General features: G+C 36.7%; 1 protein-coding gene across 2 annotated transcripts in view; it reads right to left on the reverse strand.

Annotated features, from left to right (window-relative positions):
• The window catches only part of TENM1 (teneurin transmembrane protein 1), a 779,729-nt gene that overhangs the window by 171,044 nt on the left and 581,038 nt on the right, over positions 1 to 27,647 (reverse strand). For both annotated transcript variants that reach the window (XM_053201635.1, XM_027054328.2), the window contains exons 14-16: positions 9,753 to 9,938; positions 8,174 to 8,197; positions 6,082 to 6,228 (exon numbers count right to left, since the gene is read on the reverse strand). In XM_053201635.1, coding sequence (XP_053057610.1) covers positions 6,082 to 6,228; positions 8,174 to 8,197; positions 9,753 to 9,938 — 357 coding nt within the window. The remainder of the gene's footprint in view (positions 1 to 6,081; positions 6,229 to 8,173; positions 8,198 to 9,752; positions 9,939 to 27,647) is intronic.

Raw genomic sequence — 27,647 nt, forward strand, 5'->3', positions numbered from 1 at the left:
CCCCTGTTCCACATCCTATCCTTTTCTCTGCTTTTTAAAAAATGTCTCCGTCACACTTACCATCTTCTAGCATACTATTTCTTTTAAAATTTCTTTTAAAATTTTGGTTTATTGTCTGCCTCTCACGACTAGAATCTAAGCTCCCCGGAAGCAATGATTTAGTCTTTTTTATTCACTATTTCTTCACTCGAACAGTGAATGCCGTTCAAAGTAAGCATTCAGTGAGTGTGTGTTGAATGAATACATGCATGTCCTGAAAGTCCTATTTCTATGACATTTGTAAATCTACCTAAAGATTAATAAACATTCAACTAATGCATCAAAAAACACAATTTATAAATAGATTCTTCATTGATACCACACTTTTATTACCCACTTTAAATTAATGGATTTCAAACATCATCTCATTCATTGTCACAACTGCAAAGTAGGCAGATGTCAAGTACTACTAAGCCTTAGTTGCTAGATAATGTAACAGAAGTGGTCACAGAGTGCTCAGGTGAGTTACAGAGTTTAGATTTTCCAATTTTGTATCTGGAAGAGTTTGTATCTGGAACGACTGGGCAGTTTAAGCACTCTTAAGTAAGTGAGGATCCTTTAATAAATGGGTTGTTTAGAAACGAGGGGGGCATGGTCAGAAGAGAATAATTAGGAATATACTTTCTGACCTAGGTCTTCTGTCCCAAGCCAAATCTTAACAGTAAACGTGGAGAAGGTGTCTGGCCCTTAAACAGAGCAAATGTTACCAATTCATTGCTCCTTCTATTTCATTTTCCTATTTATTAAACACTGCAGCATGCTGGTGACATTCAAAACATGAGGCTTATTGATCCATGAGCTTATGTGTTCATAATTCACCCATGGTGCTGATTTCTAGATCTAGAAACACTATATCATAGAACAGGCTTGCAAATAGCTATTGTTCTTAATGAATGGTGACTTGTTACGAAGAATGATTCCTGGAAGATCATTCTCTTTTAGGCAATTAACTTATTGATTTTACCAATGAATATGAATATAGACCGGTGGGAGAGTTTGTATAAGAGAAGCTTGGAAAACATGTGACAAATATTTAAAAGATCAGGGGGAAAAGAGCTGTTCTGATTAAACACTTTTATTCCTCACCTTTTTAACCTCCTTGACAATCTTTCCACAGTATCAGAAACCACCTTCCTTCCTCTACAACTAGAGTGAATAAAATGAAATCTCTGCTTGATAACTGAAGATTGTATGAAATTCACACTGTTCTCCATGATCTGGCTAATGCCTAGCTTCATATTCTCATCTCCTACCAGTCTCTCCTTGGCTCATATTCCAGCCACAATGACTTGCCTTTCACTTCCTAGAAGAGCCTAGTACATTTCCATCGCAGGGCATTTGTACATGCTGTTTCCTTGGCCTGGAGCATTCTGCTCCAGACTCATGTGGGGCCTCCCTTACCATGCAGACTTGGTTAGCTCCCTACACATGTCTCTAGCGCTCTAAAAATTTTATAGCACTGCTTACAGTTGCCAATATGTAGTTATTTGTGTCATTTCTTATTTAATATCTGTCTCCCTCCCTAGGCCATAAGCTCTATGAGGGCAGAAACTTGTCTTGTCATTTTCTCCCTAATGCCAACCACAATACTTGGCACGAAGTAGTAATGAATGATGGAAAACTGGGTACTCAGTATGAAATGTCTGTCTGAAAGATAAACATTGGAGTCAAACATTTAGATCAGCATTATCCAATAACATTTTTTTAAGATGATGGGAATGCTCTAGATCTGTTCTAATAGTCACTAGTATCATGTGACGACTGAGCCCTGGAGATGTGCCCAGTGCAGCTGAGAAATGGAATTTTTAATGTTATTTAAGTTAAGTTGAAATAGTCACATTGACTAGTAGCTACTATATCAGACAGTGCAGATTTTGAGATTGCCAAATGGTTAGATGTTGGATGGTCTATAAACTTAGCCAAACAACATAACAGAGTTTGACATTTTCATGAGGTCCTATTTATCATTTTTTTGTATTGTGGTGGTTTCTTTCCTTGCTTTTATGTTTAAGAAGTCCTTTCCTGTCTTGAGATTGGTCACCTATATTTTCTTCTAATTGTGTTTGGGTTTTTTTTTTTTTTTTTTTTTTACCTTTAAGTCATTAATCAGCTGGAGTGTTTTGATTTCTCTTCAGCTTTTGGAATATGCTATAAATTGAAAATCCAAGGTTTTTTTTTCCTCAGGAGTTGTCTGAGCATTACTTCACAATGCTTCTTTTCCCTACTGATTTTTGATGCCAGTTATATAATCTACTAAATGTTTATTTGTCCTGGGGTGTGTTGCAGAGCTTTCATTTGGTTGTACTGATCTGTCTACTCTTCAATCTGTACCCCTTTGGTTTTTTAAATATTTTATTATTTATTTTTGAGAGAGCACAAGCAGGGCAGGGGCAGAGAGAGAGGGAGACACAGAACCCGAAACGGGCTCCAGGCTCTGAACTGTCAGCACAGAGCCCGACGAGGGGCTCGAACTCATGAGCCATGAGCCAGAGTCAGACCTGAGCCAGAGTCAGACGCTTAACTAAATGAGCCGCCCAGATGCCCCAGTACCACTTTGTTTTAATTATCATAGCTTTAAAATATTCTTTAATGTCTGATAGTTCTAGTTTGTTCTCTTTGTTTAGGCTATTCTGATTCAGTTAGTGCAACGTCTAAACTTTTTTTCTCATGTCAATTTATATGCGCACATAATGCATGGTGATCACGATTTTTAAACTCCAAATCAGGACACATGATTAACACAGGAAAATGTGGTCACCATTCACATCAATATTGTCTCCTCCAAGCACAGGGTTGTGCACGTGGTAGGTGCTTTTTGACTAAAAGGATAAAAGAGGTAGAGACATTTGATTGGTCTGTAATTTCTATGGTAGTTAGTTCTTATATATACAATGCATAAGACAGCTTTCCTTGTTTTGCATGTTAAGAAAAAAATCCAAAGGTGATTTGTTCTCTGTTCTGTTCTTACTGTTCAAGGAGCTCTTAGGTAGCTCCTAGACCAGCTGTGTCACCCACATATTCAATGCAGCCCAATTAGTTACTAAGAGTCACAATGCATTGAATCAGAGTGTGACTAAAGTCAAAGCTGCAGGAAACAGCAGCAATACTAATGAGTATTCAAAGCTGATTAGAATGCAAAAAAATCCTGCTATTCTTTAAGTATCAGCCATAATATGGAGCAATCAGGTAGCAGCTACTTGAAGCAATTGCTTGAGAGTGATTTTTTTTTGAGTGGGAAAATTTCTTAAGAATTACATTTTAAAAATGAGGACCATTTTTTCCCCAAAAGGTTCAATTGGCACTTTCTGATTTAATTGAAGCGCGCGCGTGCACACACACACACACACACACACATGCACAAATAAGTATGCAAATATTAATCATTAATTATATTCAAATAAATGAATCCAGTAATTCTGGATAGCTGGAAAGCTGAAATCACCAAATGAAGGACATTTAACGTATTCTTATGGATAATATTTTAGCAGCATAAGAATGAAATTATTGTCCAAAATCTCAGTCATGGGGCTTTCAGAGGTTATTTAATCCATCTTTCCATCTCAAGGTAGAACCAAATCTATATTTATCATCAATATCATCTTAATCCTACTAAAGGAGAAAAAATGGTAATTGGAACTGCTACTCCCTAAAGAAACAATCATAAAAATACACTGAACTCATATCAGGGTTGTTGATTTTTGATTCCCACATTAGATACACAGTTTTAAAGGAATGTTCAGAGGTCAATAGATATTTAGCAAAATCTTCTATACTTTTTGTGTCTATATATACCACAGATACTAAGAATTGATAGTCTATTAATTCATTAATGTTTAATCGATTCATTCATTAAACATTTTTGGCTGCCTCAAGGTGACCTTGAGGCCCTAAAAATGCTTGACAATTAAATATTCAATTATTTTTATCAAACTGTACTTTATTAAGGCAGGAAACTTATTTTGGCTCAACCCGGAGTTAGAAATTATAATCATATAGGTTGTTAAAGTATTTTCTGAGCATAAACCTTTCAATCAATATATCAACTGAGAAATCTCTATTACGACCTCAAATCCTTTTTGGAATGCCCACCATAGTTTATACCTGGCTCTATCATTTCCTTGTTATATGATCTTGAGCAACTTATTTAACTTCTCTGTGCCTCGGTTTCCTAATTTGTAAAGCAGTATATTAATAGTAGTTCCTGCCTCATGGGGATTAAATGAAACAGTTCACATAAAGGACTCAGCACTGTGCCTTGTACATAGGAAATCCTAAATACAAGTAAGCTAATATTATTAGTGATTATATTGGGCATATAACTATAGATTCTGGGTCATGCTTAACATGTAACAAGAAAACCATACAGACAATATAGTTAAGTGCTTGATGGTATGGTGCATCTGATAAACCCCATGAAAGACTGGGATGGTGGATGTCAGAGGTTCCATGGGAGATATGGCTTGAGCTGGGATTTAAATGATAGAGAATGACAGGTGTCAAGGAAAAGGCACACCAGGTAAAGGGGCATATGACGAAAACGAAGTAAAGGAAGGTGAAGATGAATCTTGGAGGACCATAAATGTCCAGGAAATAGTTGATCCGTACACCATTTAATTGAAAATCTCACTCTGGCTTCCCAAATAAAATTTTCAATTTAGATAGGTAGCAAGCAGTCTCTTCAGAAAATGGCTGTGACCCTAAGTGTAACGTATGTGTACGTGTGTGTGTGTGTGTGAGGGGAAGAGTGGCATAGGCTATCACCTTTTAAGGAGTCCACGTGAATTGTCCATTTAATACTTATAATAACCCTATTTGAGGGTTGATATTATTATCAGCCCCATTTTTGAGATAAGGAGATTAAAGCTCAGAGATCTCAAGAAACTCTTCCCAAATCATACAGCCAGTAAGTACATAGCAGCCAGAAAGTCTAACTTCAAAGCTCTGTTCTCTTAAACACAAAGTTGCTTCCGCTTAAAATTCATAAGGTCTTATAATTTTTTAAGGTAAATTGCTAGCCAGAACTAGTCAAGGGGGAAGCTCTTACACCCAGTGTGTGCTTAAACTATGATTGCTAGCTTATTGACTTAAGCCTCATGTTTGGGTTCAGATGACAAGGTTTATAATTGTCTAAGCAAATATAGAAACCTGAGGAGTCAAATTTAATGATCTACTTCATTTTAAGCTAATAGGTGGAAACTAGAAATAAAACCTTTTTTTTTTTTTAGAAATAAAGCTTTTTATTAACTTCATGTTTCCTTGAGTAGACAGAAAGAGGAAAGTGAGGATTTGTTGTTTTAGCTTCATTCAGAGGTGATTTGGGCTGTTTTGAGGTCTGATTGAACAATGTATTGGATACTTTTGTTTGCTTGACTGAAAAAGGAGTGTTACCCGGAGACCTTGGAGCCAATATGGCTTTTGAAAATATCATGTGCAGCTCTTGAATTAAATATAATTATTCTACTGTGCATTGTCTTGGATGCTGTGTCCTTTGAAAGATACAAAGCATTACTAAGAGGTAGAGACATAAGAGGTTGTTCTCGACAACTAAGAACAAAGAAAATTATTTCACAGTGTGTACAATGCAAGCTACACTAGCATCTGACAGTACGAACAGGGGTACAAAGATTTCATTTGCTATAATAGATGCCACAGAGATGGGAGGCAGCATGGCTACTGTAGTTAAGAAAACAGACTCTAAAGTCATAGAGACCTGAACTGGAACCTGGGTTCTGTGACTTTCTAGCTGTGTGACCTTGGAAAAGTCACATACTCTTCCACTCTAAGTATTAGTTTTCCCATCTATAAGTAGGGAAAGTAATGCCTATACCTCATGGCACTGCTGTGAGAATTAAATGAGATATAATGCAAGCAGAGTTTGCAATGTTGCTTGATCATAGTAAGTATTCAATACACCGAGATTTAAAAAAAAATAGCATGACCATCTATAATCAATATTGTTTATATGAAGGATTCCCAATTTTCACTCTTAGCCAGATTGGTCATCACATCGCTTCTAATATTTACATTTCATGAAGAACTCACCTCCATCATTGTCCAAGTTATCTCCACAAAGCATTTCCATGACAACATTGCAGCCTGTGCCACTCCAACCCACCTGACACACACAGTGCCAACCATTTTGATCCAGGGTACATCGTCCATTTCCAAAGCAGAGCCCTGGGCAGCCATCTGGAAAGACAGCAGAGAATAACAATCATGGAGTCACTGGCATGGGATTGGCCAACAATGATGTCTCTACCTATAGGAAAATATCTAATCATCTGGGCTCCATTCAGATAAGGTGTTGAATAAATGGAAGAGGAGCTCGCTGGCTTATAAAACCTTCCCAGGGAACTTGTTATCCCTCACTCTGCTGTGCTTTTCCTCAGAGAGCCAATTAAGCCTTATTAATGCTAACCCCAATTCCCACCCTCTGTTTTACATGGGATGAAAACTATGATGGGGACAAAAAATGTGGGTTTTTTTTTTGTTGTTTTCTTTTCAAAAAAAGTATCTTCTCAGCTCAATCAAAACCAGATGGACGATACTGTACCTAGTTATGGCCAATAAGCTAGGGAAAGACAACAGTTTCTACGAAAAGAAGCTTCCCCTACCTACTTCTCATCTGTACTGATTTTTCCCTTGTGATACACTGCTTCAGGACTTAGGTGCATGGCTACACAGTTCAGACCACACCATTAAATATTTGCCCGTAGAATACCTTAGAAATGTGCTGCAGTTGCTTTGCATTTATTCAGCTGTTTTCTTTAAGATTGTTATTGATCTGAGGACTAAGGATTAAATTTTTACTTATCTGGTATCTCGCTCAGAAGCTAGCATAATATTAAGCCTGCAGTAAGTGCTCAACAAACGTTTATCGAACTAATGAATGCCAAATTGAGACTTTCAGGATTCTAGAGAATAACTGGATAAATAGAGGAAATTGTTGAGCTCAAATGACTTCCATCCATTGATAAACCACAAACACTAACAACGGTCTCCATTTAGACTCTGAATTTCTCAGGGATGCCCTACTCTTTCTACCAACAGTTCCGAGTTCAGCTATTCCAAAGGGCAGCCGTGTATGCGCCAAGCGCTCAGTGGACAGATGAACGGAGATGGCAATAATGGCACATAGCTGCTGGACATTTTCCCAGTAGCAGCACAAGACCAGATCTGAATTTTACTGGAGAGAGTCCAATCAATAGTCTTTTCATTTGCTGTCTTTGAGAGAAGAGTCCAGAAGTATGAAGAGCAAAATAAGTTTTGAAAAATCTGCAGATATAACCCAGTGTTCCTTCCAAATGGTTTTCTAAGTAACTATCAACAGACCAGATGAAGAAAAAACTTAAAAATAAAATGACAGATGGCTGTTAGAAAATATGAAAAGACTCTCTCTCATTATATACATACATATTAAATATATATATATATGTATATATATATATATGTTTCTCAAGGAGTGGTATATGGGATGAATATGTACAGGTTTAAGAAAAGAATTCATCCAGTTCCATTGTCATGGATGTACAATGGATAAAGAGAAATCAGGGGTAATTTGGAAAATATTCGACCTTCTGAGGTGGAGGTAATGAAAGGCACCAGGGTATCTGACAGAAAGCCCCTTACTGTCTCTATCAAAGGCAGATCCTTGGGGGATGCATGAGGGGTTACTTATAACGGGATGACTCTTCTGTCCTTGAAAGGATACTGTACATGGACTTAGAGTCCTATTGTTATGTCAAAGAAAATGTTCAGCTGTCTACCCAAACCTAGTTCATTATAACTAATTACCTGTGTTGTACACAAAGACATATGCACACACACACACACGCACCAAACTCCATAGAAAGCCAAGGAAAAACAGTTCTTAAAACTGCTTTCCAATCTATTATACCCAATGGCAAAAGACAGCTCTTCGACGTTAGAAAAACAAATTACTTTTCAGTCCGACTATTAGAGCAGGAACCTGACACTATCACACTTCAGGAAGCCTGCCAAAAGTAAATACACAAACCCAACCAACCAGCCAACCAACCAACCAACACAAAACCCCACCCACCCTGCCTTTACCACATGCATATTTTCTGTTCATGGTATTTTTCTGTTATAAAATGAGTGAGAAAAATCTTACCTCGGACAGCATCTAAGTAGTGAGCTGAAAGGGGGAGGAAAAGAGCGATTGAATGAATTTCCGGGAGACCACAGCTATACAACATGTATTAATGGTTTGCCATCTGTTGCCTGGGAGTGGGACAGCGAACTGTGAACTGCCGAAATGCCTACAGCTCACAAGTTGGTACATGGGCCTGTGTAGTTTGTGAATAATATTTTCTGTGGGAGAGATATTAATGGCTTTTCTGCAACAAACTCTATGAGGTTTCCTAAAAAAAAGTGTCACATTTCATTAAAAGTATGAGAGCTGCATTTTTACATTTCAGTAATAACTTTCGTGACAAAAGCACTAGCTTGAACTTCTTATTAGTAATATCTTGAGAAGGGAGTTCTGGAGTAACCACCTTCGGTAATCATCACAATATTTAAATCCTCTTACGTGAAGGCAATAAACTTACTGTAGAGCAGGAATGCAATTACTTAAGCTGCATCAGAATCTCACCCCCACCACCTTTTTAATGAATCTACAATATTTTCCACAGTCACAGAACAAGACTTACTGTACCTTCAGTAGAGTAGTAATGCAGTTTATTAAGATTATGTGTTATATATACTATACATTACTCTGGCAGTTTCCAACCATTATAACAAAATACTTTCACCTAAAAATGAAAGCTGTGTTACAGCCTGGGGCGGGGTGGGGGGGCGGTGGGGTAGGAAAAGCCCACAAACAGTGAATTGGGTATCCAGGCCTTTGCTCTGCATGAATTTTCTGTGTGCTCGTGGAATGCCACCGGAACACTCAGTGACCCACTTTCCTTAGCTGAACAATGGGAGTCGTATCGGTCCGTCTGTACGTGCAGGAGGCCTTTGTGGCAGATACACATACGTGCCAAGGACTTTGATTTTTTCTTGAAAAAAAAAATAAAAGTGCTTTCAAACTGAAACTTTAGTTATTATTGCTATTTTTTATAATGTGAAGACCACGTGATAGATTTGTTACATAGGCTTTCTCACACCCACAGACTGTTCTCCCAGGCACCATCCTGAACATCAGTGCAATTGGTGACAAGGGATGGGAGACGGTGGATGCCTCGGCCCAAAGGTTCTACACCACCCGATAAACAGTGCAACACAGATGTTCTGTTGATGGTAGGTCAGGAATGTCTTCCTCATATACATTAAAGACAGCTCCTAATGATATCGAATGGCCCCTGTTAAAGCACTCCCATTTAATGAAATTGCCTCTAAGTGCTTTCAACTGAAACAACCTATACTTTTCAAAAGGAAAAATGGGCAGTGAATGTGACGTTCACAACAAAAGCACTTCTCTTATTAACTAATGACACTTTATTCCAATGTATCATCTTTCATTTGAGTAACTCAAAGCACTAGAAAACAGAAACTCTAAGGAATACTGAAGTAATGGGAAACCAGGAAAACTCCCAGTTAACCAACCTTTCAAACTTGTGGCTCTCCCTCCTCCCCTTTCTCACCTCCAACCTCAAGTTCTATGAAAAGCCTGGTGACTGATCACTAAACTGCTTTTCCTTCTTCAGTTAATACAATTTACTTTTGCGCATTATGGCGGTACTTACCAATGGTGCAGTGGTCGCCCTCCCATCCAGGGCTACACTCACATTTTCCATCTTTGCACTGGCCATGCTCAGTACAGTGAGAATGACAGGAGCGTTCTTCACATGTGGGTCCTACCCAGCCTTCTTCACACTGGCAAATTCCCCTTGAGCAGACTCCGTGGCTACCACACTCCATGGTACAGAGCTCTGTGGGAGATTCAAGGAAGATACATTTACATATTGTATTAAAACCAGAGTCTACTCTTCCCAAAAGACATTAGAATTACCAAAAATCCCACTCTACATTTATATTTTAAATATATAAACTAAATGTCACGGGGCACCTGGGTGGCTCAGTCATTTGAGCGTCCCACCTCGGCTCAGGTCATGATCTCATGGTTTGTGAGTTGGAGCCCCATGTTGGGCTCTGTGCTGACAGCTCGGAGCCTAGAGCCTGCTTCGGATTCTGTGTCTCCCTCTCTCTCTGCCCCTCCCCCACTCATACCCTGTGTGTGTGTGTGTCTCTCTCTCTCAAAGATAAACATTAAAAAATTCAAAAAAAAGTCACAAAGACCTCTAGCATTTGAGTGACTGTGCAAGGAACTCTATAAAAAAGATAGTTAAGTCTCTAAGTATAAAATAAACCTGAAGTCAAATTGATTTTGAAAAGTCCATAAAATGATAATGGCATTCAAGGCTTAGAAATGAAGTCAATGCCAAACAAATGTCAAGTGGGTTTCACTAAAAATTCATTAAGATCACAAATAATGTTACAAGGATTTTATGATGCTACAAGCAATCACTGAGGAAAACACATGCACACATGGTAAAACAGTGCTCTAATTTCATTCAGAAAGAGAGGTTCTACAATTGGAAAGAAAGAGCTTTTCTAATAAAATTTATAATATACAAAAGGTAAAGCTGCCAGTGATGGTAATCAACTGGTTTCCCTGAACATACAAACAATAACTGCATTTATTTTAAGCGTTTAAAATGAACCCTGGTTGATTAAAATATAGTCTTATCTTGAAATGTCATTCATAATTTGGCCAATATAATCAAGTTGTATACGGCTCTGCTGAGGTTCTCTCCTTGTCCCCTTGACTTGTTTTTGAGAAATGCTGAATATTAATAAAGTCATGACAGTAGAGAAGCTAAAATAAAAGTTTGGCAAACCTTTTTCTTGACCGAATACCCTTGCTGGAGGAGGAAATCGGGGATAAAAGCCTATGGAAAGAATGCGATAGAAGTAACACAACAGGTTTTGGGTACAATTGGCCATATACCCTTGAAAGAAACAGACAGTGTTCTGGAAGCCAAGTGATCTATCTTTCATAATCTCAAATTTTGAAACTGGTTTTATGTATTAAGAGGTAATGACAAGTGATGGTATCAGTATTACCCTATACTACCTATAACAAGGCTCTTTCTATGTAACAAAATTTTCGACTCTACAGATAGTAGTTATTTTTCAGTAGGTGAAAATATTCTTCTGATAAACCCATGGCTATAGATTTTATTACTCTATAAATCAACTTGTTTACTAATTCATTCACAAGTATTCTCTGTGGGTCAAAGTATGATAGAAAGAATCGTGGACATGAGGTAAGGATTCCTCTGCTTAAAGGTTTGTACCCTTAGGAAAATTGCTAACATGTTCTCTTAATCTCTGCTCGCTTTACTACACAATGGAAGTAATAATTACATCTCACATGGTTATTGGACAGATTTGAGACATATTTTGGAGGTAGAACCCACAGAAGTTCCTCAAGACTAGATATGGGAATTGAAGGAAAGGGAAAAATGAAAGTTTTGGCTTAAACAAGTAGGTGGATACTGCTGCCATTACTGAAATGGGAAAGGTTAAGGGAAGAATAAGGATAGAAGATCAAACATTAACCTTCCTTGAGATAATGTATAGACAGCCAAGTGAACCTGACAGGCCAGGCAGGGCTGGAGATACGAAATTGGCAATCATTAGCACAAAGGTGGTATGTAAAGGCATGGGACTAGATGATATCCCCAAGGAGGGAAGATAGACAACTCCTGAAATGAGCCCTAAGGTATCTCATGATTAAAAGATAAGGTTATAAAAAGAGGAGCCATCAAAAGGAGGCCGGCAAGGAGAGGTAGGTAGTGAGCGAGAGGAGGAAATCCAGGAGATTGTGGCCTAACTAAAGCCAAAAGAGGACCTTTTTTCAAGAAGAGAGTAGCTCGCAGTATACTATTACTGAGAAGTCAAGTGAGATTTAGGCAGAGAAGTGCCACTGAATTTTTCAATATGGAAGTTGGTGGCTTTAGGAAGAGCTATACTGATTAAGTAGCGGCCGGTAAAGTCAGATTTGAATGGGTAGAAGAGTGGATGGAAAACTGTGTGTGGGATCACCAGATTGTAAGAAAAGTATAGAATCCAGAAAATACAAAAAGGGGAGGGTTGCCTAATAAATGGTAATTCAAGTAGGTTGATCTTGAAATAGCACCTACTCTCTATATTTTGGTTCTGAATCTCTAACTGATAACCTGGATTCATAATTTCAGTTCTTGTAGTGAATCTGAGATTGTAATTATGCTCCTTTAATGGCCTCCCCCAAGGCAGAACTGAAAGGGCCTTTGTAAGATTAGGGAGCTAAACTGGTCAAAGCCAATCAAGTCAGAGCTAACAGAAACAGTAAGAGGCAAATATTTTGTATACATTGTTTTATATAACTATAAATTTTAGGCATAGAAAAATATACCATTCTGGTGATTTCCTGAAAAGTAAGAGGACTAGATGAATAGTATCAGCAAAATGGCAGATTAGGCTATCCTTAAATCATCTCAATATAAACCTTAGAAACGTTGACAATAATGTAGTAATTTAAAAAAATTACATGTCTTGGCTCACAATAAAACAGAATTATCAAATGTCAGAAGCAAAGAGGGTGCTAACAGCCAAAGAAGTCAGCGTATAAGTCAATCTTCTGGGCAGCTTTGAGTGGTTATTATACCCAGTAACAACTAGGGGCTTGGGTATTTACTTCCACAGAGGAAAAAGGGATGCGTTTTTTGGCTCATTAAGATGGGGAGTTGGACTAAAACTCCTGCAGAAAGCAGGGACCCTTGAAGGGATGCAATCTCAGTGAGATGGCAACTAATAAACTCTATCCACTCACCCAGAGCGATGGCAAAAAAAGCATTAACTATACTCCTCCTCCTACTAAATTTTGGAGTTAGAAAGCAATATTGAAATAAAATACTACATAATAATAATAATAATAATAATAATAATAATATGTGCAATAGGGCTCCCTGAGTGAAATATTTCCAAAACTTTGTACTATTCAGGAATTAAGTAAGATACTCTGTCGAGTATATATATAAATATTTAAAGGTGGAATTGTTTCTAGTAACAGTGACCTAGGTAATTTTTACTATTCTTTCCTGATGCAAACTGGAAAATCTAGACAAAATATATTTAAAAATCTGTTACACATTATTGGGGTTCACAAAAGAGTCAATTATTACTGGGCTACATTCCAGGAAAAAAAGAAAACCGAGAGAGGTGGGTCTGACATTTATGGATGCTTTTCCTCTAGAAGTAGCTGTCAATTCTGGTAGAGGCAGCTGGAAGACTCAGAAACTGAGTAGAGCTTTTGTCAGTCTCATGAGTGCAGAAAAAAATATTTGACTACATAATGGCTAAGAAATTTCTAATACTGAAGATAATATCCAGCCAAATATATGCACCATAATTGAATGAACAAAAAAGAGAAAAAAACAAATTTATAATCATAGTGAGGGACTTTAACGACCCCCTTTCTCATGAACTGATGATAGAACAAGCAGACAACAAATAAGAAAGGATATGAAATATCTGAGTAGCATGATTAACAAATCTGATCTAATTGCCACATATAGAGCACTGTCATAAATGGCTAAAAGATGCAAATAATTTTCAAGTGCTCACGGAACATTTACAAATATTGACCACATGCTGGGCTATAAAGCAAGTCTCAATGTATTTCAAAGTTCTGCAATTATTTATAGCATGTTTTTTGCCCACTGTGGAATAAGACTTGAAATCAAAATACAAACAAAAAAGATAACTATAAAATGCACATACATTTGGAAATTACAAACTATCCCTCTGAAAAAATGATGGAACAACAACAAAAAAGAGAAACCATCATGGAAAGTAGAAAATACTTTGAAATGAATGAAAATAGAATGCACATCCCAAGATTTGTATAACTCAATCCATGCATATAGGAAAACCCATAAGGTAGAAAGGAAAACCAGCAGAAAACAATGACCCATGCATCCATTCTAAGAAGTTAGAAAAAAAAAAGCAAAGTAAACTCAAGGAACGTAGAAGACAGAAAATGGTAATTATAAGAGCTGAAATTAATTAAATAGGAACAAACAGAAAGCCAATACTTGAAAATTTGCATAGCCCAAAAAACCCTGATAAACTTCTGATAGGGACTGATCAAGAAGAAAATACAGAAGACCCAAATAACCAATATCATGAATGAAAAAGATGGGATTGCTACTGACTATATACACATAAAACATTATAAAAGAATATTAAAAACAACTTTTCAATACATTTGAAAATTTCAACGAAATGGACAAATTCCTAGCAAACACAACTTACAATAACAAACATACACACAAAAGGAAACTGAATAGCTTCTATAAAGAACCTGAATCCACAATGAAAAATATTCCCACAAAGAAAATCACAGGCTCAGATGACTTCACTTGTAAATATACCAAACTTTTTTAAGGAAGAAAAGGTGCCAGTCTTGAATAACCATTTCCAAAGAATAGAGGAAACACCACCATGTGAGTTATGAGGCCAGCATAACCTTGATATAAAATTCTTACAAGGATATTATAGGAAAAAAATATAGGCCAATCTCACTCATATGAATGCAAAAATCTTTTTTTAAAACAATTTTTTAACCTTTATTTATTTTTGAGAGACAGAGAGAGACAGAGCATGAGCAGGGGAGGGGCAGAAAGAGGAGGAGACAAAGAATCGGAAGCAGGCTCCAGGCTCTGAGCTGTCGGCACACAGCCCAACGTCCGACACAGGGCTCGAACCCATGAACCATGAGATCATGACCTGAGCCGAAGTTGGACGCTTAACCGACTGAGCCACCCAGGCCCCCCTGAATGCAAAAATCTTAAACAAATACTAACACAACAAATCTAGCATTACATAACATGAAGTAATATAATGACCAATTTTTGCTTATTCTAAGAATACATGATTACGTTAACATCTGAAATCAATGTAATTCATCACATATATGGAATAAAAGAAAAAAATCATATGATCATCTAAATAGATATATAAGTATTTGGTAAAATACTAAACATCTATTCATGATAAAGACTTATAGCAAACTAAGACTAAGAGGAACTTTAATCTGATAAAGATTAGCTACAAAAAACCCACAGCAAACATCACATTTAATAGTGAGATGTTGAAAAGTTTTCTATTACTGAGACTGAGAAAAGATGCCTATGATCATCACTTCTATACAACATAATTTTAGAGGCCCTAGCCAGTGTAATAATGTAAGAAAGAGAAAAAAATGATAAAAACTGAAGAGGAATAAATATAGCCATCATTATTCAAAGATAGGATGACTGTGTGCATACAAACTACAAAAATAATCTATATAGATAAATTATTAGAATTAATACGTGAGGGGCGCCTGGGTGGCTCAGTCGGTTGAACGACTGACTTCAGCTCAGGTCATGATCTCAAGGTTTGTAAGTTTGAGCCCCGCGTTGGGCTCTGTGCTGACAGCTCAGAGCCTGGAGCCTGCTTCGGATTCTGTGTCTCCCTCTCTGCCCCTCCCCCACTCATGCTCTGTCTCTCTGTCTCAGAAATAAACATTAAAAAAAAGAAAAAAAGCAAAAATGCTATAAGTGGTAGAATATATTCATAGCACGTATAACTGAAAAACAGCTTGTATCCAGGATATACAAAGAATTTCTTCAAATCAATAATAACAAGACACATAACTCAATACAAAAATGAGCAAGAGACCTGAAGAGGTATTTTATAAAAGAGGATATCCAAATCTACAAAAGTATATGAAAACATACTTGGCATCATCACTTATCAAAGAGATACAAAATCAAATAACAATGAAATATCACTGCACACCCACAAGAATGGTTAAAATCCAAAAGACTGTCAGTAATAAGTGTTGATGACAATGTGAAGTAAGAAAAAGTCTCATATACTAAGTGGGATTGTGTAAATTGGTACAACCACTTTGGAAACTCTTTGACATTATCTGCTAAGTTTGATATATGTATACCCTGTGGCTCAGTGATTCCACTTCTCAGTATTTACTCCACAAAAGTGCAAGAAAGCAAATATTCACCGAAAGATAGGTATAAAAGTGTTCATAGAATTATATGTACTAGGCAAAAAATGGAAATGCTTTAAAGATCCATCAACAATAGAAGATATAACTGTAGTATCTTTGCAAAAAATAGTGTATCGATGTGAAAATGGATGATCTATAGCAATGTGCCATAATATAGATGAATCCTTCTAAAAATACTGCTGAGTGAAAGAAATGAAATGCAAAATCATATGTACTATAAGATTCCATTAATAACATTTCTGGAAAGCAGGCAAGTATTAAAAGTCAGGACAGTTACCTTGGGGAGGAAAGTTAGGAGGAGGTAATAATTGGGGAGGGGCACAAAGGAAGCTTCTGGGGATAGTATCCTATATTTTCACTTGGGTGGTAGTTAACAGGTGTTTCATACTTAGATAATTCACTAGGCTGTACACTTATGACTTTTGTACTTTTCTGTATATGTGTTATATTTTAATAAAATGTAAAGAAATTAGTTGTAATGCCCAAAAGAACAGAAACAGTATATACAACTTCCTAACCAGAAGAGGTGGAAAAAGAATGAAGATAGCTCAATCAAGGAAAAAGTAGAAAAGAGGGAAAAGACATAGAAAAAATAAATATTATAAATAGAAGGCAGAAAAGAAGATTTTGGGCTATAAATCCAAACATGTCAGTAATCCCAGTAAATAAAAACAAAGTGAGCCTGAAATTGAAAAGAGAGAGACTCTGGAATTGAGTGGGAAAGAAATAATAGTTATGTTCTTTCTGTTAATAAGAGATATGCTGAAACATACTAATACAAATTTAGGAATAAAAGGAAAAAAGCATTCTAGGAAATTACTGTCCAGAGAAACTTGGTATAGCTATAACATTATCAGATGAAATAGATTTCAGGGTATAAAGCATTATTATGGATAAAGAGAGTCATTATGTAATGATAAAAGGAATAATTCACCAGGGAGATCTAACAATCCAGACATAGAAGAAAATATGGCTTCTAGATAGATAAAACAAAAGCTTGACAGAATGATAATAAGATGAACTAAAAATTTCACAATCAGTAATAAGAAGATAAAAAATTAGTGAGGATGTAGAAAATCTGTATAGTACAATTAACAACTTTAATATACTGGATATATATGGAACCTCAAAGCTATGATTATGTGATGCATATTCTTTTCAAGCACATACAGAATACCTACAAAACTGACAAATAGTAGTTCACAAGGCAAGGCTCAATAAATGGCAAAGATTTTACATCATACAGATCATGATGTCTCAGCAAAATGTACTAAAGTTAGAAATCAATAAACAAAAAGAAAAAAGAAAAACCCACAGAAAAGTGTTTTTAAAAACACACTTTAAAATAATTCATGGATTACATAAAAATTATATTGGAAATTAGGAACTCAATAACAATGAAAGTATACTATTTATAAAAACTTGTGGGATGCAGCTTAGACAGTTACTTAAAGGAAATTTACAGCCTTACATACATTTAATAGAAAGGAACAATTGAAAATTAATGAACAAAGTGTTCAACTCAAAAAACTTAGAAAAAGGACTGCATATAAGTAGAAGTAAGGAAGCAGTAAAGGTAAGAGCAGAAGTTAATGAAACCAGAAACAAAGAAACAATAGAAAATATCAACAAAACCAAAATCTGTGTCTTTGGCATGAATAATAAAAGAGAGCCCTCTGGCAAGAGAAAGCAAGGAAAATAAGAAATTATATAAATAAACACTAAAGATTAAAAAATAACAATAAAGAAGAGTGCTATGAAAACCTTTATGCCAGTAAGTTTGAAACCTAGATGAAGTACACATTTTTCAAGAAAACAAAATGGACTTAGAAAGCCTGAATATACATTAATGACACTGAAAATGGCCTACATGATTTTGTAGGTGTATTTTGCCAAACTTCCAAGGAACAGATATTCTCTACTTTAAGCAATAACAGAGAACAGGAAAATAGAGAAGTCTTCCTGAATGATTTTGTAAGACTAGTATAATCTAGTTCCGAAATGGGGTAAGAAAAGAAGGGACTTTTTTTATAGGCCATTCTCGCTTATAAGCATGGCTGCAAACTCCAGTAAAAGATCTGGAAATCAAACCAGCATGCATGCATGCGCGAACGCGCACGCACGCGCACACACACACACACACACACACACACAAATACAAAAATTACAACCAAGTAGGCATGAATGCTAGGATGGTTTAACTTTTGAAAATGTATTCATGTTGGGGCACCTGGGTGCCTCAGTTGTTAAGCGTCCAACTTCAGCTCAGGTCATGATCTCATAGTTGGTGAGTTCGAGCCTGGTGTCGGGCTCTGTGCTGACAGCTCTGAGCCTGGAGCCTGCTTCTGATTCTGGAGCCTGCTTCTGCTTCTCTCTCTCTCTCTGCTCCTCCCCCACTCATGCTCTGTCTCTCTCTCTCTCCCTCAAAAATAAACATTAAAAAAATAAAAAAAGAAAATGTATTCATGTAATGCATCATTAAATTAATCCATTTCACTTTAAGTTCATTTCATAATGGATTAAAGAAATATTATTATATTATATACAGGAAGAACATTATATAAAACTTAGTTCCTATTTATGATAGAATCTCTTAGCAAAACAGGACTAGAAGGGAACTTAATACGATAAAAGTTATTTACCAAAATCTTAAAGTAATTATCATACTTAGTAATAAAATAATAGAGATATTAGTCTTAAAGTCAGAAGTGCTACGATTAACTACTGCTTCTAATTCAATGTTGTACTAGAGATAGCTAGCGTGATAAGGCAACCAAAAATACAAAATGTGTAGCCTGAAAAGGAAGAGACAAAATAGAATGTATAGGTAAACTATGAAAATTAGAAGAGAGGATAGCAAGGTTGTTAGATAAAAAATCAACACAAAAAAAGATCAACATCATGTCTATATATCAAAGCCAAATAAGAACATGTACTTAAAAAAACTTTACTTACAATAATAAATCTAGCCAAAAAAGTTCAACATTCTTTTACATAAGATTTTAAAAACTTTTTGAGGAGCTTGGGAAGATGACAGAGTAGGAGGACCCTGAGCCCATCCGTACCACAGTTACAACTAGATATCATCCACATCCAAGTCAATGAATCAGAGAGTGATCTGAAGACTGGCAGAACAAAAACCACAATTAAACATATGGAAGAAGCTGTATCTGAAAGGTTAGGAAGTTCAGAAAGGTAGAGGGAGGCTGCCCACAGGAGGGACTGAGCTGTGTGTGGAGAAAGGGCAGAGAAATGGGCCCTCACACCAGAGGGGGTCGCATGGGGGAGACTAATTCCCATAAGGTTTGGCTTTGAAAACCAGAGGGGTTGAATTCAGTTAGTTTGTATAAACCGTGGGACTTGGGAGCCTGGAGCTTTAAAAGTTAGCTGACTCAGCACTGGGCTAGCTGTGAGGGCTAGTGATAGCTGGCTCACCACCCTTAAAGAGACAGCAGCCTGTGCAGAGAGGCAAATTAAAAATGGCAGTTTACACAATGCCAGGGGCAAATGGGAGACAGATCCGTTCAGACTGATTTCAGAGAGTGTTGAGGGACTGCTTTGAAAATGAGGGGGCTGGCAGGTGCCATTTCCCTCCCTTGCACTCCAGCATAAACACAGAGCCACCTGTGGGAAGCAGGGTTGCACAGACACTTGTAGCCTCAGCTCAGGACTCAGGGCAAATTTCAATAAAGCTGTGTGAACACTTGCATAGCTGCAGTGCAGTACACAGCCATGCATGCCTAGGCACCCATGCAAGCTGCAGCCAGATGCTGGGTGCACAACTGCTGCCTCATGCCATGCTAAGTCACTGCACTGTGCCCCTGGCTGCCCCAGCACACAGCCTCCAGCCACTGCAGCGTTTTATGGGATCTGGCATATCCCAGATAGTACTAGTGGCCCAATGCAAATTTTGCTAGCATTGTCAGCCCACTCGCAAGTTTCCAGGTGGATGTGTCCCCTCAGAGCTGGCCTGAAAGCTCACAACAGCAGAGAGTCAGGCAAGAGGACTGCACTGAAAGGAAAAGTGACTTAGACACAACAGCAGGGCATAAGCAACACACAGAGGATATTCTCCTGAAGTACCAGGTTCTGGTGAACAGGGCACACTGCACTGCAGGGACTCCAGACCACCTTTTCATAAAGTCACTACTTTCAAGAGCAGAAGACACAGCTGGCTTTCTTAACACACAGAAACAGACACAGAGAGGCAGACAAAATGAGGAGAAAGATCAATCTATTCCAAATGAAATAACAGGACAAGGCAATGCCCAGATATCTAAATGAAACAGATATAAGTAACATGCCTGATAGAGAATTTAAAGGAATGATCATAAAGACACTCACTGGACTCGAGAAAAGAGTGGAAGACATGAGTGAGACCCTTAATACATAGCAAAGACAAAGACTCAATAAACTGAGAAGCACACTTGATGATATAAACAGCAGGATTGGGGAAGAGAGGAATTAATTGGTGACTTACAAGACAGAATAATGGAAAGAAATTAAGCTGAACAAAAGAGAGAAAAAGGAATTACATAAAATGAGAATAAACTTAGGGAACTCAGTGACTCTATCAAACATAACAGCATTCTTATTATAGGAGTTGTAGAAAAAGAAGAGAGAGAAAAGTAGGCAGAAAATTTATGTGAAGAAATAATAGCTGAAACTTCCCAATCTGGGGAAAGAACCAGACATCCAGACCCAGGAAGCACAGAGAACTCCCATCAAAATCAACAAAAGCAGACCCACACCGAGATATATTGTAATGGAATTTGCAAAATATAGTGATAAAGAAAAAGTATTAAAAGCCGCAAGCCAAAGGAAGTCAGTAACTTACAAGGGAAAGCCCATAAGGCTAGCAGGAGATTTCTCAGTAGAAACTTGGCAAGCCAGAAGGTAGTGGCATGATATATTCAATGTACTGAATGGGAAAAATCTGCAGCCAAGAATAGTCTATGAAGCAAGGCTATCCTTCAGAATAGAAGGAAAGATGTTTCCTAGACAAACAAAAACTAAAGGAGCTCATGAACACTAAATCAGCCTTGTAAGAAATATTTAAGGGGACTCTTTGAGTGGGAAAGAGAGACCAAAAGTGACAGTATAAAGGCAGGCAACACAAACTCAGTAAAAATGAGTATATCTGTAAAAAAAAAAATCAGTCAATGAACTCACAACATAAAAGGATATAAAATATGACAACATATGCTGAAAACATGAGGAGGAGAGTAGTAAACAATGGTTTGAATGAGAATGACCATCAACTTAACATAGACTGCTATATGCAGAAGAGGTTATATTCAAACCTAATGGTAACCAAAAATCAAGAACCACTGAGGCACCTGGGTGGCTCAGTCAGTTAAGCATCTGACTCTTGATTTCAGCTCAGATCATATCACCACTCATGGAATTGAGCCCTGCATCAGATTCTGCACTGGCAGTGTGGAGCCTGCTTGAGATTCCCTCTTTCCCTCTCTCTCTGCCCCTTCCCCACTTGTGCTTTCTCCTCTCTCTCTCTCTCAAAATAAATAAATATTTTAAAACCACTAATAACTGTGCAAAGAATAAAGAAAAAGAAATCCAAATATATCACTAAAGAAAATAAGCAAAACATGAAAGAGAGACGAGAGAGGATCATAGAAAACTTTCAGAAATAATCACAAAATAAGTAATAAAATGGCAATAAACACATATCTATCAGTAATTACTTTGAATGTAAATGGACTAAAGCCTCCAATCAAAATTCACAGGGTGACAGAATGGATAAAAAGAAATAAGACCATATATACACTGCCTACAAGAGACTCATGTCAGACATAAAGAAACCTGCGGATTGAAAGTGTGGAGATGGAGAAACATTTATCAAGCAAATGGATATGAAAAGAAATCTGGAGTAGCACTACTTATATTACAACAAATAGACTTTAAAACAAAGACTACAACAGGAGTCAAAGAAGGACACTATATAAAAATAAAGGGGAGAACACCAAAAAGAAGATGTACAACAATTGTACATGTATATGCACCCAACATAGAAGAACCAAAATACATAAAACAGTTAATAACAAACATAAAGGAACTAACTAATACTAATACAATAATAGTAGGGGACTTTAACACCCCACCTACATCAATGGGCAGACCATCTAAACAGAAAATCAACAAGGAAACAATGGCTTTGAATGACACACTGGACCAGATGTATTTAAAATTTTTTTTTCAACGTTTTTTATTTATTTTTGGGACAGAGAGAGACAGAGCATGAACGGGGGAGGGGCAGAGAGAGAGGGAGACACAGAATCGGAAACAGGCTCCAGGCTCCGAGTCATCAGCCCAGAGCCTGACGCGGGGCTCGAACTCACGGACCGCGAGATCGTGACCTGGCTGAAGTCGGATGCTTAACCGACTGCGCCACCCAGGCGCCCCTGGACCAGATGTATTTAAGAGATATATTCAGAACATTCCATCCCAAAACAACAGAATACACATTCTTTTCAAGTGCACATGGAACACTCTCCAGAATAGATCACCTATTAGCCTACAAAACCAGCCTCAACAAATTCAGTAAGATTGAAGTCATATCATGCATCTTTTCTGACCACAATGCTATGAAACTAGAAGTCAACCACAAGAAAAAATCTGGAAAGACCACAAGTACATAGAGGTTAAATAGCATGCTACTAAACAATGAATGGGTCGACCAGGAAATAGAAGAAGAAATAAAAAAGTACATGTAAACTAATGAAAACAAAAACACAACCTTTGGGAAGCAACAAAAGTGGTTCAAGGGAGGGAAGTTTACAGCAATACAGGTCTACCGCAAGAAGCAAGAAAAATCCCAAATAAACAGCTTAACCTTACACCTAAAGGAGCTAGAAAAAGAATAAACAAAACCTAAAACCAGCTGAAGGAAGGAAATAAATAAATATTAGAGCAGAAATAAGTGATGTAGAAACTAGAAAAATCTCAATAGAACAGATCTATGCAACCAGGAGCTGGTTGTTTGAAAAAACTAATAAAACTGATAAACTTGTAGCCAGACTTACAAAGAAAAAAGAGAAAGGAGTCAAATAAATAAAATTACAAATGAGAGAGGAAAAATAACCAACATCACAGAAATGCAAACGATTATGAGAATATTATGAAAAACTGTATGCCAACAAATTGGACAACCTAGAAGAAATGGATAAATTCCTAGAAACATATAAACTCCCAAAACTGAACCAGGAATAAATAGAAAATTTGAACAGACTGATAACCAGCAAAGAAATGGAATCAGTAATAAAAAAACTCGCAACAAACAAAAGTCCAGGGCCAAATGGCTTTACAGACGAATTCTACCAAACATTTAAAGAAGAATTAACACTTATTCTTATCAAACTATTCCAAAACACACACACACACACACACACACACACACACACACACACACACACACTCGGGAATATTATTTATCCATGGAAAATAATGAACTCTTGCCATTTGCAATGACATGGATGGAGTTAGACAGTATAATGCTAAGCGAAATCAGTCAGAAAAAGACAAATGCCATTCAATAATTACCATTGATGTCACTCATATGTGAGATTTAAGAAACAAAACAAATGCACAAAGGGAAAAAAAGAGACAGAGAGAGACAAACTAAGAAACAGACGCTTAACTATAGGGAACAAACTGATAGTTACCAGAGGGGAAGGAGGTGGGGGGTTGGGTTAAACAAACAATGGGGATTAAGGAGTGCACTTGTGATGAGCACTGGGTGTTGTATGGAAGTGTTGAATCACTATATTGTACACTTGAAGCTAATACAAGACTCTCTGTTAGCTGACTGGCATTAAAATAAAAACTTAAAAATAAAATAAAATACAGAGATTTTAAAAGTTTTTGAATTGAAGAAATATACAAAGACTCAATCAGTGGAGAGATATACTGTGTTCATGGCCCACAAACCTCAATATCATCAGCATGTCAATTTTCCTCTATCAGTTCTGTAAGTTCAGTGTAATTCCAGGCAATATCCCAACATTTTTCATAGAGTTTGAAAAACTGATCCTAAAATCTATATGGAACATAAAGGGCTAAGAATACCCAAGAACATTTTGAAGAAGCATATTCATTGATATGTGTGTGTCCTAACTTAAATGTGCATCAATAGGAAAATGGACAAATTTTGCTGCATTCATACAGTGTATAAACCACAGAAGTTAATTTGAATGAAGTAGAGGTACCTGCTTCAATATGGATAAACCTTTTAAACATAATGATGAAGGAAGAAAACAAGTTATTTATATGAAATTTAAACACATGGAGAAAAAAAATTTTTATAGGTATGTACCTATTTATATTCCCCAAAATATGTACAAGGATGATTAAATTCAGGCTTGTCATTTCCACTTCAGGGAAGGGAGAGGAATGGGACCACAAAAGGATACACGGGGACTTCATTTGTATTTGTTAATTTCTACAGGTATGTTGTAGGTTTACAGTTGTTCATTATGTTATTTTTACACCCCTGAAATATTTAATAATAATTTATGAAAGAATATAAGGAACCAGTGAGAAAGAACTTTCTTTAGGGACTGCTCTATTGAATAAATTCGTGGAGATAGGACTTGCACTCCTCAACACAAAGCCCTCCATGGATACGAGCCACAACCACTAATCTGATTTATCGTTTCAGCGCTGCAAGTATCCAGGTGGGAAGCAATATCCTCATGAGTACAGGAATCCTCTAAGAAATAAATTACTACAAATGGAGAAGCAGATCTTAAACAATAAGCATTCCTCACTTTGAACTGCATCAACATCCCTGCGACTGTATCCAGTTGTAAATGGAGTTTCTGGACCGATTCTAAGATGTTTTTCGATCCCAATTTTTTTATAATCAGCAGAGGGGTAGGTGTGGGGCAAGAACTGACAGAAAACAGATGTTGGCAATTGTATAATTTATAAACATGATGGAAATAATATTTGCTCTAATATATTTGTGTCACGAGTAGTTCTATTCTATGTGTAATATTTCTTATCTAGTTGAAAATACATTAACATTACAGGCTACAAAATATGACAAAAGAATGCTAAAATATAAACATTCTTCTGGGAAAATGTATTGGAAAAGAACATGAAAAATACAGGCAGACACTTTAAAGTTCTATTGAGACATTTCATTTTTAATAAGTTTCTTTATGCATGTCGACAATGAACAACACTTGTATAAATTGAACTAAGATACAACTAGGAACACTTCTTTGTTGCATGCTGACAAAGAACAATTTGATTAAATAGTAAATCCTTCACAGCCTCCCTCAGAACTATTTCTCTGAGATTTACTTTTCAGACAAAAGTTCCCAGTAAAGTAAATTCTGTTATTCTTGGCACTCTGGCTGTGCCAGATGATAATGACAATGATAATATTGAGCACCCCAAAATATTAAATCTGGATATCTATTGCTTCTAAAAAATATATTTGTGTGATATTTTTCAATAACACAATGTGACATTTTAAACAAGGAAAGGACACCTTTGATGTAAAAATTCATAAAATTTAAGGAATTATTATGTGTCTACTTGTCCAGCATCTAGTAGAATCAGTTAAAGATCAAAGGAAATCAAGTTGGGAGCATAAGGAAAATCAAGAATTGGGAATTAATGATCCTAAAGAAATAGAAACCTTTCATTTTGTTAGACTATAATATAACATTTTAGGGGGAAATTATGAAGATTTTCTCACTGTTTTTTGTGAATAGTGTGGGAAGGAAGAGTAAGGGGAAAAGTAAGCTGATTTGGTAAGTGTGAGCAGCGTGAACTCACACAGCTTAAAGGGTTGAAAAGTTTTTACAGGTTCTTCACAAAAATGAATCACAAAAGTGAATCAACCACAAATAAGAAATATTATCAAGAACAAAAGTCTGTGTACTTTGGTATTGTTTTTTTCAAATATTTGAATCATTTTTATTTTACTACTTTCAGCTCCTTTGATTCCGCAGTGGTAGACATTCTACTTAAGAGTGGGACTACATATATAACTATTGACTTCATAGAACACATGCTCATGAATGCAGGCACACACATAATGCACACACACTTTTTTGGCCTCTATTTCTCTGAAAAGCAATTGGGAAAATATTAGTTGTTAATTCATTTATTTTACTGCATAGAGTTAACGTCAATACCACATACATGTGATCTTTACAAGTACCTTGCTATGACAAAGATTTGGTTTTACCACAGGCTATATATTACATTGTGTGTGTGTGTGTGTGTGTGTGTGTGTGTGTTTGAGGTGTTAATGGTGAATCTTTCTTCAGTTACAGAAAACCTATGACATAAGCATAAAACTTGTCCCTTGGCCCCAGCATTACAATGGGCTTCAATATATGTTAGTAATCTCTTAACACTATCTTACATTCGAACAACAATCTGATTGAAGAGATTACAAAATGTCAGCTTGCTCTTTCTGTACAAATAGCAACATATAAGCAGCAGTAACAACAACAATAACACACTCCAGCCTATAAAAAATCTTGAGATGATTCTCAAATGCTTGATGGATAAGAACAAAAATGTGAAAGAAGCTAGTATTCAAAGATCAAGAGTTGGATTGACTTTCAGCTTAATGTTTCGTAGATTATGGTTATCACACGGCTTTAGATTTCCTTTATAAAATGGTGAACTGTTCTTTGGTAAATCTGAAAAACCCAGTAAGACAGAAAGAAATCATGCCTGAATTACAACTTTTAAAGTCAACAAAATAACTGGTCTTTTTTTCAACATCTAGACTCTTCCTCTGGAATAAATTTGGTTTCCTTGTTGGCCAAATAAAATATTCTCCCATAAGTCTAGAGTCACATTTTGCCTATCTCAGTGATCAGAAGCTGGAAGCATTGAGGCTGGGATGAACCTCTACCCATTCATGGCTAGGGAATGCAAGACTGTGTCTCAATCCTTTGATTATGAACCGAACGCACTTGCCTATCCAATAGTATTTTCCATTGCCAAAGAATGTCGAAATCTAGATACTAGTTTCACAAATGCTTTTTAGTTGACTCAGTGGGTACCAGATTTGTCAGAATAAAACATTACCTTAAGGAGAAAGTAAGAACCTTGGGAAATCCCAACCTATCATTAGTGGTAGGCCATGTGCTCTGGACTGAGTGTTCAGCAGTGGGAAAGTTTGTGTGATGTATCCACAGCTTTTTACTAAGACTTTTTCATCATCCTTGCTACCAATTCGAAGTCTGACCACCTACAAGGGCAGGCCTAACTGGTTCATCAGGGTACCAAACTCACATCATTTGCCTCAATAAAACAGTGTTCTCACTTATAAAACTATAGACAACTACTACTGGAACAATTATTTCTATGTCCTGGCTCAGAGTGGCTACTTAAGAAGTATTTATTGTAAAGTTAGAAAGCGATTCTTCATAAAGGTTTGCACTCTTTTTGGCATGATTTGACATAATGTTAAAATTGCACTGGGGAGAATTTTCTCTCCTTTCTCTGATGATATTAGACCTACTTCCCC

Source organism: Acinonyx jubatus, chromosome X (genome assembly GCF_027475565.1).
Source record: "Acinonyx jubatus isolate Ajub_Pintada_27869175 chromosome X, VMU_Ajub_asm_v1.0, whole genome shotgun sequence".
NCBI lineage: Eukaryota > Metazoa > Chordata > Mammalia > Carnivora > Felidae > Acinonyx > Acinonyx jubatus.